We start from the raw sequence: 16,402 nt of genomic DNA, 5'->3' as shown, positions 1-16,402 counted from the left end.
TGTTTTCCATAGTAGCGGCTCCCTACCCACAATAAGGAACAATACAATGCATAACAATACAAAAGAAAATTTAGCCATGAGGAAAAGGTTTATGTTACGCAGTGATAGGAGAAAACGCAAACACGCCAACATAAATATGATACTTATCATGTGTTAGGATTTGATGAAGTGGAAGAGCTTTGTCATCCTGAGCACTCAAATAGCTGGTAGTCCGACATGAGTGATATATGATTGGTTATTTATAACGCGCTTAATACCCAGAGGCTTCTAAGCGCAGACCTGGGGATCGAACCTGTGTTGCTCTGTGTCGTCTTGTTTTCAAGGCGAGCATGTTGCCCCTGAGCTATCCTCACGAGACAATAGGAAGGTGAACGACTAATGGGAGTTGCTACATTTGTGCCTTAATACTGCACACATCTGGGGCACCCAAGGTCTTAATTCCACAAGAGGTACAAGAAAACACAATGGGGCTCATTATGAATTCGGCAGTAACCATGCCGGTATTACCGGCGGGTTGCCACCATACCCATAAATATTTACCAGTGCCGGATTTGCAGGAAACACTGGGGTATTACAACCCCAGTGGTCTGGAAAGTCAGGCGCCGGTAAATTGTAAGTCCCCCCCCAAGATATGACAACGAGTGGCAAGAAGCAATGTATTTGTGCAGGGCAGAAAGACTGTTGGGGGGAACTGAAGAAATACCAGCACTCATAGCACAGGCCTGCAATCAAACATGGGCAGAACATATCACAAAACTGACATGGGTCACAGCCGTTGAAAGGCCCATAAAAATACGCCTGCCAGAATCATACGAATTGTGATTTTTCAACGATGGGACAACTGCAGTTGAGTCCAATGCAAGATGTAATAGAACTGTCATCTCACTGATCTCATGAAAGGTACAGCTGCACTAATGGACTATTACTGAATCTGCAGACGAGCATACCTGCACCTCCCACCTTCTTGGAGGTGCTATTGTGCGCTAGCTACATTGCATTCAGCCATACTAGTGGTGCCAGAAGAGCATCTAAAGGGGGGTGCCCTGCTCGAAGATCCTACCGCACTCCCCACCAAAGAGCGTTGACACACCGAACAACCACCAACTGTCTACACTCCCCGGAAGCGGAATACTATGATCAGCTGCGCAGACAGAGAAGATCGTCCAATTACATATCCAATGAATTGTCTGACCTGCTTGCACAAATACCTGAAGAATATAAACTCTACAACTCAGCAGAGACATTTTTTGCATCCCTAGTGCCCAGCATCCAAACAAGGGCCATGCCAAATGGCTCCAGATCGTTCGATGGGAACTGATCCAGCTTGCAAACGAAACAGAAATGGGGTTTAACATTATAAAAGTAGAACTAAGAGCCTTAAGACTAATGATAATGCAAAACAGATATGTCCACGACCTCCTAACAGCCCTGGAGGGTGGTGATTGAAAAAGGATCGGGAGTTCATGTTGCACGTTTGTACCTTCTGAAGATGTGGAAATGGGACACTGTCACATGTTATTGCTGCAGTACATGAGCTTGGGGTGAAGATGAAAAAGGACGCTGGGGTCAAGGAAGATGACTGGTTCACAATGGCTTTCAGCTGGGTCTCATCATGGCTTGGAACACTGATCAAAATGCTGGCCCTCATCTTCGTGTTTATCCTGGTGATCTTTTGCATGTGCCAATTGGGTCTCCGGTGTTGTGCCAAAGCAGTACCTACTAGTGCAATGAGGATGGTGACAATTGGGAAGGCTAAAGGTAAGGTACCTTGTGATATAAGGGAATTAGAGATTCAATCTGAACTAGATGAAAGCACCACTTACCGCATGAATCTGCTCCCTCCCTCTGGGTGACGCAGTTGACAACCTGTACCATACAACCATTGTCCCTCCCCTGATCTCAAAAACTACAAAGAAGTATGGGTAGATTTAGCGTGGGACGGGGGATGCACATATATGACTTGCACACCCGAACAGTAGGCGATACACAGAGAAAGTTTACAACATGTGTTTAGGCCCTGGATGCCTATAAAAGGAACACCAGCCTGGGACAAAGCCGAAAGGCACGCAAATGAATGAACGTATGGGAGGGGAATTTGTAACTGTAGGAGTAACGAAAGGGGGGAATGTTGGGATGGAAATCACCCCCCAGGTGCTTCCAAATACAGTGAACACCATAAGAAGTGATATAACATACAAGGGGGAGCAATTATTCAGCATTATTACAGATATATATGTATATATATATTTATACAGATATAAATCAGCATTATTGGACCATATATATAGATCCCGCAGCGCTTAGACATAGACGCATGGCACTATAAAAGCTTATAACCCTTGACTCCATTTTGTATTAAGCCCCGAAGGGAGAAGCTGCAAGCTCACGTTGGTCGTCAACGCAGTTCACTAGGCCCAAGTTCTTCATAACATGATGGCTCCACACAAGCCCTGTTCCCACGGAAGTCCACTTCCCTTTGTCCCTTCAGTGTTGCGAATAGCTAGTATCTTTCACTAGAATGTACCCTGAGCGTGACACAACACCAGGCTCTGTGCTGTGTCCATTCATCTCCACTAAACTGCCATTGGGCCTCTAACCCCCACCCAGCCAGGCTGGAGCCAGCCCCACACCACTGACTCAACCCCTACACCTTTGCATTCTCTGATCAAAGCACGACCCCCAGGTCCCAATCCTCATTAAGTGTCCACGAGAGATCTAAGCATGTACGACTATATTTCTCCTCTACAGCAACACATGCCCCTTCTAACCCAAGGAACCAGGAAACATAAATGTAAGATCAAACCGCCAGGAGAAAACCTTGAGTGATGGAACTGCGGTATCAATGAAGCCTTGAATGTGTGGGTCGGTGTAACTGTATTTTATCCTCCCTGCTCCCTGCCATCATTTCCCATGCCGCCAGGTGCCTGCCACAATGAGTTAATATTCTGTCATAGCATGTTACTTTAGATAGAAACATTGTTCTAAATGTGTGACCCAAACTCCACTGTAAAGATGAGCCCAGCTGACCCATGTTGAGCCTGATGGACGGAGAAGGACTAACCAATTGTAGCCTGGCATCCCCTATGGAGCAGGCCCATGTATAGGGTCCCACCAATCAGTTGGCACCAATTTTGGTACCATATGCTGTACGATTCATGGATTTTTAAGCTGATGTTTGTATCTGAACTGGTCGGAGCACTCTCAAGCAGCAGAGTCCTTTGCTGATATTTGTATCCTGTATAATTGAACCTTGTTATCCTTGCAACGCTCTCTCCTGGCCTATTTACCTAGCGGGCGGTCTTTACTCTGGAGTGTGCATAATTGGGGACATGCCTTCAGGACTTAACCGAAAGTAGACAATTAGCCGTAACAATTACCTCTAGTGCATTCAACTGTAGAGCACACTGCCCTCTCCAAATCTTGGGCAGCAAAGATCTGAAAACACTCTTTCAAATAACATAACATAGAAGATGATAGACTTGAACTAATAGAGAAGAAGCAATAACTTTCTGATCCCTCAAACCTTAAAAACATCCTTATAATGTTATGGAGACAAAATGTGGCATAAGGGGTGTAGTTTGGACAACGCGGACATAGTTTGTTAAAGGGGCGCAATCTGGTGAAGGTGCACAGTCTGGTAGAGGTGGAGTAAAGTTGGCGGGGTGATGCATTCACTTATTTGGGCCTAGGGCAGCAGAAAGCCTAAGTACACCATTGGTCACAACCATGCATCATAGTGAACATTAGCCCTTTTAAAGATGGCCACCATGGGTAAGCGAGAGGGACTCTGCCTTATCACTTTTCACGATGGCTAAGTTATGTACCATCAAGGAGATGGATGCAGGGGCCAGCAGGTTGGTGGAAAAAAGATGGGGACGTAAGGGTGGGCTGGGAGAAAGATGGGTAGGTTGTGGAAAGTCAGGAGGGTGCAGCAGGAGAGCATAGGGTCAGGTGGTGGGCACAGGAGCCCAGTGCAGAGGAGCAGCAATCAGCTGACCTGGAAAACAGGCTTATATCAGTGATTTCGGCCTAGTGTTCCAGGATGCTGACTGACTGTCATCCTTGCACTGGGGGCTAATAGTATATGTAGCCAGCGACTTCATTGCCTGCTCCATTTAAAAACAACCTATTTTATTTCCTTTATTAACCTGAAAACTCCCAATCCGATGGAAAGATATGAACTTTGAGAATAAGGACCATTCTGTTCCTTCAAATAACAAACTGCAAACATTGAAAGCCTTGTCTATGCCTCCAAATCACAAACTGCAAACATAAAATACTTTCCTAAAAAGGAGGGCCACTGTTCACCTCTCCACTATAAGAGACTATGGAGAGGGTAAACACATATTTACACCACCAATTGAGTCAGTCACACATTTAATGAAGCGTAGAGCGCACACAAGAGGGTTCTTTTGTGGAGTATGTGGCCGCAACCCACGTTTGTGGTCCTGACCAGAAGGAGAGGACATATAAATATGGTGATGGTCATCTGGTGCACAATAGAGCCTTAAGGGAAGGGCCCTAATGCATTTAGAGCTCGTTCAGAGGGACAAAAGAGAAGCCTTCCCTCTGGCTTCCTGTGACAGAGCTGGTGATGTCTCCTTGCCCAGCGCCCAGTGTGTACACATCACAAAGGGAGGCTTGAAATGCAGCCTTTACAGGTAATTACAACCTCTGTTACAAACCTGCTGATTGGGTAAGAGTTGAAAACAGTGAGAAGAAGAAAGGATGAATATAGAATGCAGTTTTCTACAGTGGTTAGAGGACACTTCCAGAGGTTCTGATTGCGTAAAGAGAAGAAAATATACTCTAATCAAATTCTAAATGTTAAAACCTATATATCATCATTATTTACAGGCGAAAGAGTGGCAGGCATATATGATACTATATACAACAAGATTTGGTGGGGGGATAAAGCAGTTTCAAGGCAACAGATGATACTTCTAAACACACTATTCCAACAGTAAAAAGAGGAATTAAAAAAAGAAACACTGCAAAACAATTACCCCTAAAAGTGTCATTATTGAAACTACAACACCCAAACTCCACTCACCCCAACCACTGACTGATCATCTGTCCCAACTCCAAAGCCACACCGTGCCCACCTGTGGTCCTTTTTGTCATTCTTGCCTTCCATAATCTTTGCCTTAAATCTGTCACAGAAGTTGAAACTGTATTTATTTTGTGGGATATTTTGACCCACTCAGCTGTGCTATGTTACATCACTTTACTGCATTGGTGCAAGAAACAACACAAAATGGCCGTGCTGACCCTGTGCGCGCCAAGATCCCTAAACTGCGCTTTGCAACAAACAGAAAATGGCTGCACTGCACTGCCACCCCATTTCAGAGTACTCACTGCAGGAATGTGCCAGCTGAAAACCCAAAATGCCTCTTTAAAATGTCATCTTTTCAACCTTCAAAGTGCTGTTTGGCGCTAAATTCATCAATTCCTCCAGAACCACTGTGTTTAAAGGGCCCTGAAATGCCCAGGATCATCCTTGTGTCTCAGAGGAACCGGGTCTCATTTAAATGACAGCTCCTGTTAAAAGTATCTTTGGAAAAGCAACCCAGGGACTTTGTTTTTCATTTTACACGGGAAACACAGCTATTTCGTTGCAACAAGTATCAAGAATCAGCTGTCCAGAGAAAGACTCTAAACAGATGCATGACACATGTATCCATGCTGCAAACAACTCCATCACTCAAGGAAACAACTAGAGCTGCCCAAAGTGTGTATTTGCTGCAGATGAAAACCGAATTTAAAGAAATAAGTTAAATGTGCTTTTTCCTGAATGAAGAGCAAAATCGCCTACTTTTAAAGTATATTGTTGTGTAAAGACTTGATTATTTAAAAATGTAAAAGGATTTGCTACTGTTAAAAATCCACCTATAAACTGTTTTAATTCTATATGTTTGAAGTCAAGATTTAAAATGAGAAAATCAAAGCTAAAACCCAGGCTGAGTTGGTAAACTATATAAAAAAAAACTGCTCTGCAAGTTGCTAGCCCTGAGAAAGGGTGACACCTCAAACTGCTGGCACAGGAAAGGCTAATTGTTAGCTTGGAGGCTTTGAATACTCAGGACAAAAAGACTTCCCAAGTCGCATTAGACATTCGTCTTTGCCCCAGGCTGAGACAATAGCTGGCTAAGATGCTCACCCTTCAAGTGTGAGGGGCAGGAAACTTCAATCAAAAGAGTGAGGCCCCTCATGCTGCTTCAAAGGAATTGTCATTTGCTTACATTTGGGAAAAAGAAAAAAAAATGATAAGTGACAATAGACTTCCCTTTGGTTTTAAAATGCCTATTTTGCAACTGAACTTTCAAGACATTTAACTTTGCAGCAAGAATGTGAAAAGTGCATCATTCTAAATCTAATTTTATGCTATTCATTTGAAAACTTAGTAGAACTTCTTACTGCATAAGGAACAGAAGTTATAAAGAATGACCGATTGCGCAGAAAGTGTTAATGTTGTGAATATAACATTTTGTAGACATATCCTAGGGGTAACTGCGTATCTATGTTCAAAATTGGGAAATTTTAGGCCAAATCTTTCATGGTTAAAATTGCCAAAATGTAGCATAAAGGCAAAACCAGGTCCCACAGACTTGGGGTTTGGATTCAAATTTGACCCACACAATATGTAACCTGTGCATCTGATTTTCTCAGAGGTCATAACTGTATAAATATGTATTTGTGGTAAAATTAGATTTTGGTTCTAGGAGCTAGGGGAGGTTTCTAGACATTGCAAAATTAACACCATAAACATGACATCCGTTTCTGTGATCCAATCAGCAAAAAGCAAGGCAGAGACTATGTTCTTGCCCAATCCTAGCATTATGGGTGTGGACAGTAAGCCTGCCCCTGCTATATACTTTAGTGATGTCATTTAGCATGATAAATAAGGGAACCTCACACCACACAAGCACACTGATTCCTGACTTCTTCCTGATTTTCTGCGTGGCATCTTGTTCCTGATTTCTTCATCTTATTTGTTCCTGATTCCTCATTTTCCTTACAAAGCCAAGGCCTATGCATTGCTGAACCCCTTTTCAGTTAGGCCTCAAATTCTGAAGCAATCCCAAAAACCCAAGGGAAGCATCCTGACCCAGCTAGCTTGCCGCTACTAAATGCATGTCTGGCTGCAAACTCGCCATCCCACTGATCTCCAGTCTCCAGTAAACCAGAAGTGCAGTCCAGTGCAGTCCGGTGACCAGAACCGCCCAGCTGACCCTGTTCCACCAGATTTGCCCAGCCTATCTTGGTTAGGCCCGATCCGTGTCCCGATCCGTGTGATGACCAGAACCCTTGAGGGTCCAGAATCTTAAATTAAAGTGGACTGTAAGTATTAATAGGAATCATAGCAAACCATAGCATACCTTGCCTTGCATTGTTCCATCCCAATCTCTAAACCATCCTATCCTTACCTTAAGAACTGGTAACATTGTCAGAATCCTTATTGCCACCCTGCCTTTGATTCTTTGCGCTAGTGCTAACTCTTTAAATAATTTTGTCTTGTGAAATTCTAAACCCTTAATCCTCCATCGGGTAATCGGACTGGGTCCGCCAGGGCGGGCACAGAGGTGCTGGGGTTGTTTCTGCGGATACACTCTAGAGCTTACTGTGTTTCAATCTGGTAACCTAGCCTGAATGCCCTAGTGTAGAGTAGAACTATCCTTCTCAAAACTGATTTGTGTTTTCTTTTCCGCGCCTTTATTTTCCAAAAACGCCTCTCATTCAACATTGCATAACTCACTCAATTTAATAGCTAGAGACTTCATTTCAACTCTGGATTATACCTGAGACCTATAGCCACACCCCAAACTAATCACCACACTCACTTTTACCAGTTTTTCATGTGTGATTCTTATTTTAAATTATTTTCAAACTTCCATTCAGATTTAAAGTGTTTACTTTTGCTCATACTATAGCTCATGATTGTTAGTATCTTTCCCATGTTGCTCCCATAGAAATTTGTACTGATTTAAGGATTTTTGCACACATTCATTGTTTTACACAGCCATTTTCGAATGTCATTTTAAAAAGTGTAAGATTTCAAACCCGTTTTTCTCTCTTGTTTGGGGGGGAAGGTTGTATTCGAATTTTGTTTATCATTCCTTATTCCTGATTCCCTGCTGCTTCCTTATATCATTCAGAATTGCTTATTTGTGGGTTGAGGAATATTGCAGGGGGAAATCCTAACATAAGTGCTATCTTTCCAAACAAGCCAAAGTGTTCTTTTGTCTGGTGTGTTCCTCTGTGTTGCTAAAGAGTGAATTTAAGTTGAATTTAGAAGTGTCTCCAATAGCCTCTCTGAGAAAGTAGAATTTAGAAGTGTCCCCAATAGCCTTTTGTGAAAACTGAATTTAGAAGTGTCCTCAATAGCCTCTTTGTTAAATTTGAATTTAGAAGTGTCCTCTATAGCCTCTTTGTTAAAGTTGAATTTAGAAGTGTCCCCAATAGCCTCTCTGAGAAAGTAGAATTTAGAAATGTCCCCAATAGCCTCTCTGAGAAAGTAGAATTTAGAAGTGTCCCCAATAGCCTCTCTGAGAAAGTAGAATTTAGAAGTGTCCCCAATAGCCTCTCTGAGAAAGTAGAATTTAGAAGTGTCCCCAATAGCCTTTTGTGAAAACTGAATTTAGAAGTGTCCTCAATAGCCTCTTTGTTAAAGTTGAATTTAGAAGTGTCCCCAATAGCCTCTTTGTTAAAGTTGAATTTAGAAGTGTCCCCAATAGCCTCTTTGTTAAAGTTGAATTTAGAAGTGTGCCCAATAGCCTTTGTGAAAAGTTGAATTCAGAAGTGTGCCCAATAGCGTCTGTGAAAAGTAGAATTTAGAAGTGCGCCCAATAGCCTCTCTGAGAAAGTTGAATTTAGATGTGTGCCCAATACCCCCTGTGAAAGTAGAATTTAGAAGTGTGCCCAATAGCCTTTGTGAAAGTTGAATTTGGAAGTGTGCCCAATAGCGTCTGTGAAAAGTAGAATTTAGAAGTGTGCCCAATAGCCTTTGTGAAAAGTTGAATTTGGAAGTGTGCCTAATAGCCTCTGTGAAAGTTGAATTTAGAAGAGTCCTCAATAGCCTCTTTGTTAAAGTTGAATTTAGAAGTGTCCCCAATAGCCTCTGTGAAAAGTTGAATTTAGAAGTGTGCCCAATAGCCTCTGTGAAAGTTGAATTTAGAAGTGTCCTCAATAGCCTCTGTGAAAAGTCGATTTTAGAAGTGTGCCCAATAGCCTCTCTGTTAAAGTTAAATTTAGAAATGTGCCCAATAGCCTCTGTGAAAAGTTGAACCTAGAAGTGTTCCCAATAGCCTCTCTGTGAAAAGTAGAATTTAGAAGTGTCCCCAATAGCCTCTCTGTGAAAGTAGAATTTAGAAATGTGCCCTATAGCCTCTGTGAAAAGTTGAACCTAGAAGTGTTCCCAATAGCCTCTCTGTGAAAAGTAGAATTTAGAAGTGTCCCCAATAGCCTCTCTGTGAAAGTAGAATTTAGAAATGTGCCCAATAGCCTCTGTGAAAAGTTGAACCTAGAAGTGTCCCCAATAGCCTTTTGTGAAAACTGACTATAGAAGTATGCCCAATAGCCTCTCTGTGAAAGTTGAATTTAGAAGTGTTCCCAATAGCCTCTTTAGAACATTTTAGAAAACACTTGAATTGACCATATAACCCACCATATGCTTACTCTCTCCTTTACACCACCACTCAACTAGAACACAGAGATACTATGACACCATTCGGTATAACTGTTCTTATACCAACATCCGTCTCATACTCCACATCACTCTATGTAAACACTGCTGTCAGGCGTTCTCCTCAGGCCTAACGCAGCCACATCCGGTCTGGATTAATCCTGCCAGAACGAACACATACTCCTGACCCCTCAACCACCACACCTACCGCTAAGAAGCAGCTAATACACGAATACCGCACAAGCTGCACACATACATGATGCCCACACGCACCTTTGACTCTCTCTACTCCCTCTACTGATCTGAACTTCGGTTCCCAAGGGCGTTCAACCCACCAGCGCCTTCAGACCATACCAATGGTATATAAGGCGCTATATAAATGCAAAATAACAATAACAATAACAATACCTTCCTATCTGTTATTGTCACCACATTGGTGATTGCTGCTCCCTATCAAAAGGTATATGTTTGATTTGAATGTTAAATAAATAAATAAATATTACCTTTACCTACCAGCCTGATTGCTGGTCCATAGTGACCTGGGGTATTTTGAGAAGGGGTGTGATATGAGTGGTATACCACTCAGAATATTGAACCTATAGACATAATAAAATAAGCATTTCAGCCGTGTGCTGCATACTAGGCTGAGACCAGGGTGTATCGCCTGATTGAAATACTTAACAATTTAGAAAGTTAAGTTATTTCCCTCTAGTTCTTTTATTTTGTCTTGAGACATGCATTTAATTCAAGAGAGATCAATAGCATTTGGCTGGAGTATTGATTAATATTTGTATAAAGTGCTGAAACTTATTTGACTAGACATTATAAATAAACATTCTAATTTTCTGATGTTCTGGTGCTGTTGGGGAGAAGATAAGTTGTGTAAAACACATTTTCGAGCTGTTATCTGGTTACCTTAGGGATGAAGTATCCCTGGATCTCCGTGTCTCGGCACGTCATATGTGGCACCGATAGAGGAACAATATCTCCACAGCGTTGGGTCTCATGGATCACTGCATTGGTGAAGGGCATATTGACTTGATCTTGCATTGTGGGTTTTCTATCCCGTCCTATCACGCTGTCAATTTCTTTATGGACCCGTCCTGAAAAAAACAGGAATGCTTGATATGTTACTTTGCCTTGCATTTTCACATGGCTGTGGCAAACCATCACAATCAGACCTTCATACCAGAGACGCTGTGGAAGGGTGCACTGTAGGATGCTGCTACGATGCACCACACAACATAGTTGCTCTGGTTTAGCATGGACACGTCGTGCTTGAAAGTTAATTCCCAGGGCTGATCAAAAGTAGGTTTATTTAGAAAGGAAGTAGAGTATACCATTCCCACTAACATCCAATTTGAGCTATACATACATTCACTGACAATGCCACACTTGATATTCTACAGAGGTTTGGGACACATTATTTTGGGTGACTTTAATATATGTCTGAATCAATACAAGAAACAAAGCCCTTCGGCCCATGAAATGATTACCTGGAGGGTTCCTCAGGCTGCCTCACCATGATCTACACTCTTCTTATTTAGCCCTTGCGTTGAACTTGCTGATGTAATTGATCGGATTATAGCAGTGTCACATCTTCACAATGTCTGTGCCATCGCATTCACCAACCACAAAAAAATCAGTGTGGTCCCATAAGCTAGATAACAGTATTTAAACACATGGCAAGCTTACCCCTGTAAGTTCCCATTTACATTCTATGACATTCTCACCCAATGAAGACATCCATTACCACCCTCCAATGCTGGGTGCTTGCCAGACAGTCTCAGATATGGTGTTGTACACTGCCCTGCAAAAATAAATGTATGCCTGCTCCCAAGCTTCACTCCTGTGACAGACAGGTTCACGCGCATTAACTCATTCTTAAGAGGAAGTATTTTCCCGACAGTTCTCATAACTGCTTAAATAATCAGCCTTTAGTCTCAAATGTTATCTTATGTCCAAAGAATTTGCACAGTGCAGGTCTTATGCAATGGAGTATATACTGAACTGAAACAATCGTCTTGACTATGCATGTCTCGCATCGCGGCTAGAGACAGGACAGAGATGACCTTGGCCCAAATTGCACAAGGTAAGAACATCCCCATGATGTCAAGTTCAGCCCTAACATTGGTCCGTTTTTTATGGAGGCTTTTCAAAGAAATTAAATAGTCAGTGTTATCATGTATTTCTTTAGCTATCCAATTGTTTCTACTAACTTCATCATTTAGTAATCGCATGGGACTGTTTTGCAAAAATAACAGTAACCCTGGCATTACACACCACAACTCTGGAGATTAAATGCGGTTACAGATGGAACATTTTCCTATTTGATTTTCCAGACTGCACAAGCTCACCATTTCAGTATCCCTCACTCATTGAACACTTGCATATTCCTTCGTATTAAACATCCATTTGTGGAAACACATTTACAAAAGACATTTGTCACTGGTGATAGCTATTTTGCAAACATTTATGTATGTGTATTTTCAGCACTCCGGTTGAGTCAACAAGTTTGTTTGTTTGTTTGTTTATTTATTTATAATGTGCACCAGACCCAGGGGTATTAGGGCGCAGAAGAGGGGAAAAAGAGGATTGTTCTGCTTAGGTTACATTGCTCTGCGTTACAATACAATACAAATATTAATAAACAGTGCTGGCATATATCATACAAATGAACAAATGGTAGCAGAGAACATCAGGCAACATTTATATACAATATATACAATTATACGCAGTAGTGGACAGTGGTAGGCAGTGTGGTAGAAGGTCAAATGTCATGCTCCTTAATCCATTGGATGAGGTTAGGTCTGAAGCGCAGGTTGGGCATGTCTTCTCTTAAAGGGGGGGGGGTGAGTTCCAGTTTTGGGCAGCTTTGACCGGGAAGCTACTACCACCAGTCTTCATAGGTTTAAATCTAGGCACTTGAAGTAGGTTAGTATTGGCTGTTCTGGAAGGGCGGTTAGTGGATTGTCTCCGGAATCTGGAAGTGAGGTACTGGGGGGTGGCCATATGTAAGCATTTATGAGTTAGGGAGGCTGATTTAAGGGGAATTTTATCTTTGGTGGAGAGCCAGTTGTTGGATCTTCTAAAGTAAGATGTGTTGGCATTCTTGGTCCAGTTGAGGGCTGCTCTCAAAGCATTATTTTGTAAGATCAGGATCTTGTTGGTAATGTATTTGTTGCAGCCTATGTATAGGGTGTTGCAATAATCCAGTTTAGATAATACCAGGGCTCTTGCTAGAGTAATGCAGTTGTTAGGTGTAAGGAATGGCTTAGCTGCTCTAATTAGCTTACACGTGTAAGTGGTGGCCGAGGCCATGGAGTTTACTTGTTTTTTGAAGGTGAGAGTAGAGTCTAGGTAGAAACCAAGAGTTTTCACTTCCTTGGCTACTGGGATGTTGTTGTTGTCTATAGTGAAATTAGAATATAGATGGCCTAATTTATTGAGATTAGCCGTGGTGCCCAAAATGAGGAGTTCTGTTTTATCATCATTCAGGCATAGTCCACGAGAGGCCATCCATGTCTGGATGATGAGATACAAGTGTTTTGAAATTGGTGAGCTTGTATGCTGCTCAACAATGTACATGTTGACCAGTTATCTGACTAGAGAACATACTTCCAAGTTATGGGGTGGGGGAGACCTAAGTCTTCAACAAGAAATAATTTATTTTAAAAGTCACTCTGCCTTCACAAAGAAATGATTTCCGTTATTAAGTCAGAGTGACTCTTCAAAAAGCACCTATATCTTATTGAAGTCATAGGGCCCCCTCCGACCCCATGACATGGAGACCTCCAGCTTGGAGGCTTCCAAGTTATGGGGTGGGGGGGTCCTCAAACTTCAACAAGAAATAATTCCCTTTAAAAGTCACTCTGCCTTCACAAAGAAATGATTTCCGTTATTAAGTCAGAGTCACTTCAAAAAGAAACTTTCCTTTAGAAGTCTAAGGGGGTCTGCTCCCAGGATATGTGGCAGCAGGCCCCCTGCACTGCGGGAGCTGCGGGGCCCCAGCTACACCAGTGTCTCAGACTGATCATACCTGCTGAAATGGTACATATACTGGATTGTGACATGGGTGTTACGCATGTAACCAGTGCAAAATATTAATTGCGCCAATCCAGGAAGAAATGGTGGAAGAGGAGCAGTAAGTGGGACATGGAGAGGCGTGTGTACGGGCAGGTGTCAAACTGACTAGGGAGTAAAAGCGGGGCTGGGGAGGGCAAGGGGTATAAGGTACTTGGTGGTGTCTCCTGCATAAGAAAAGAGGAAGAGCCGGGGGGGGGTGGAGGGAAGGGGAGGAATCTAGGTTACAGGGTTGGACCCAGACAGTGAGAACGGGAGAAGGAAGATGGGCAAGGCACACAGGGAGATAGGGAGGTAATCTTTGATAATTTTGCATTAATCCCATGCCATCACTGAAAGGACCCAAATAGTGTACCTTCTTTCCACACAACTGAAGTTTTTGTTTTTTGTTGGGCGTGGGAAGAAGGTGAAGCTGGAGCTGGAAAAGGCAATCACCACACCCTGGGGATAACGGCCAGGAGGAACCACTTTCGCGGATGGCACAAAGGGCAATCAGCGGAGAAGGAGCTGAATTCCTACAAAAGAAAATAACAATCTATAAGCCAACGAGACTCCTCAGATCAAGCAACTAAATCTGCCTGGAACAAAAAACATACCTTAAGAAAAAACATGGGGGCTCCTCCTTCTCCCACTTAGCCGCAAAAACCTGGAACAGCATCCCGAAAGAAATAAGAAACACCAAAGACCACCTACAATTCAGAAATTACTAAAAACCTGGCTCTTCAACATCACAGATTCAAACTGAAAAAGCGAAACAACTGAACAGGAAACACAAAGGAAAGGATGACAAAATTCAGGATGGCGCTAACAACATCCAGAACCGACTACAGAAACTCTTACTACCACAAGAGAGATGATGCTAGGTCGAATAGGACACAAGTGACACCCATGAGGACAGAAATCAGCATCCCTAGCCAACTCCAGCCAACAACCTAACCCGTTCCTTAATTGCTTCCAATCATCATACTTGTATAAAGTTGTTTGATCGTTAGCACTTGCCACACTTGAACTAAGCTGTGGACATTGGCATGGGCATTGACCTGATGGAGTTATGAATGAAGGCAGGTGCCGCCGCTGGTCGTAATTACAAGTGTTGGCATGTGCCACGCTTCGAAGGGGCTGGGAGCGGTAGCATGCATGAGCAACTGAATAAGATGATGAAGGCCGCCAAGCCACCCAAAATGGATGGAGTAGCCTTGGCTAACCGATGCCGCACACCGACTGGATTGGGAATGCTTTCTGGGCCAGATTTAATAGGACGCACAAACGCCTGCTTACCCCGCATACAGACAGGTGTCACGTAGGTGCCCGGTGCCGAACTTAGGCAAGGTTATGAATATGAGTGGATGCCATGTGTGAAAGGACTGAGTGTCGGACGGCCCTAGATCTGGACAGAGACGCAGAGATGCTCGCTCACCCCACCTGGAGAGAATACGGAAGTTTAGCGCCTCGCTTCCAGACAGCAATGCCAATTAACCAATCCACTAACAATTTGACCCCTCTGCATACACCTCTCAAACTTTATCTAAACACAACCACAAGCCTACAACACAACAATCCGCACAACCTTCACTACACTGCAACAACAAAACAAACCACACATAGACTCGCACAACAGCAAACAACGACTACTGACCGTAAAACACCCCAAGCCCAGCCAACGGAGCTACCGGGCCGAGGCCTCCAACAGCACATCACTGCTCTCTTGCACTTTTTCAGCTTATTCCCACTAACTCACCCCCCCTCCCTTTTTCAGAGCCGCCAGAGTACCAGGGGACCACTCCGGTGGTGATAGTGCGCGGTACAAACTTCATTTAACATTAACCTTAATATTAACAAAGAAATGTACCAGGCACATCAGTCCCAGAACCAACTAGCGATCCGGCTCCCAGGGACTGTCATATTACATCCCAAGGGCAAGGTGCAGCACAACAGAAACCAATTGGGCATGTTCTGCCAAAATCCCTGCATCCATCCAGTCTTCCCAGTCACTGGCAGTCACACTGGAAATAGTAGCCAGTGGCAGGCCCCTTTTGCCAGTGCAGGCCCAACACCCCGACTGGCATGCCACTGATACCACAAACCTTTGGGAAGAACCTCCTGCACTGTGTAATGATGCATGTAGAACCTTCTTGCATAGTGCCTATAAGGTAGGGGGACCTGGACTATACAGTGGTCCAGGTCAACATGGCAAGGGGCATACAGCTACACCATCCTTCACTCCTATAGGGTACTGTGCAGGGGGGAGGTATGAGGCAGTCATGGTGGAGGGTCTAACTTCACAGAGTGACTCCCCACACATGAGAGTTTCAGATTTCTGCGGGAGGGATGGTCACATTTAGTGAAAGATAAGGCTGCGTGGAAGAGCTTGTGATAGTTATTGTGTGGGACTGCATCTGCAGGAGAGCCCAATAATTTATTGGATGGTTGTGCCCTGTTAGATAGCCTGCGAAACATTGCAGCTAGTGGCTACACCATCAGAGAGCGCATGAGAACTTTAATGAGCGGCTACGTCCTGTGAGAGAACCTGAGAACTTTAGCCCTTTGAAAGTGCCTCAGGAAATTTGTCAAGTGGTGCTTATGATAGTAAGGTGATAATAGGGTTAAATCCCCATTACTTGCACCGCAGGGAATTGT

At 43.3% G+C, this 16,402-nt stretch overlaps 1 protein-coding gene across 1 annotated transcript in view; it reads right to left on the bottom strand.

Moving 5' to 3' along the window:
• LOC138581421 (cytochrome P450 2D15-like) overlaps positions 1-16,402 on the bottom strand; it is a 398,392-nt gene that overhangs the window by 35,704 nt on the left and 346,286 nt on the right. The window contains exon 7 of the mRNA XM_069652737.1: positions 10,598-10,785. Coding sequence (XP_069508838.1) covers positions 10,598-10,785 — 188 coding nt within the window. The remainder of the gene's footprint in view (positions 1-10,597; positions 10,786-16,402) is intronic.

The sequence above is a fragment of the Ambystoma mexicanum genome, chromosome 3p, assembly GCF_040938575.1.
Source record: "Ambystoma mexicanum isolate Mex_15411 chromosome 3p, UKY_AmexF1_1, whole genome shotgun sequence".
Classification (NCBI taxonomy): domain Eukaryota; kingdom Metazoa; phylum Chordata; class Amphibia; order Caudata; family Ambystomatidae; genus Ambystoma; species Ambystoma mexicanum.
Note: the sequence above shows the minus strand (reverse complement) of the source record. Positions and strands in the feature narration are given on the sequence as shown.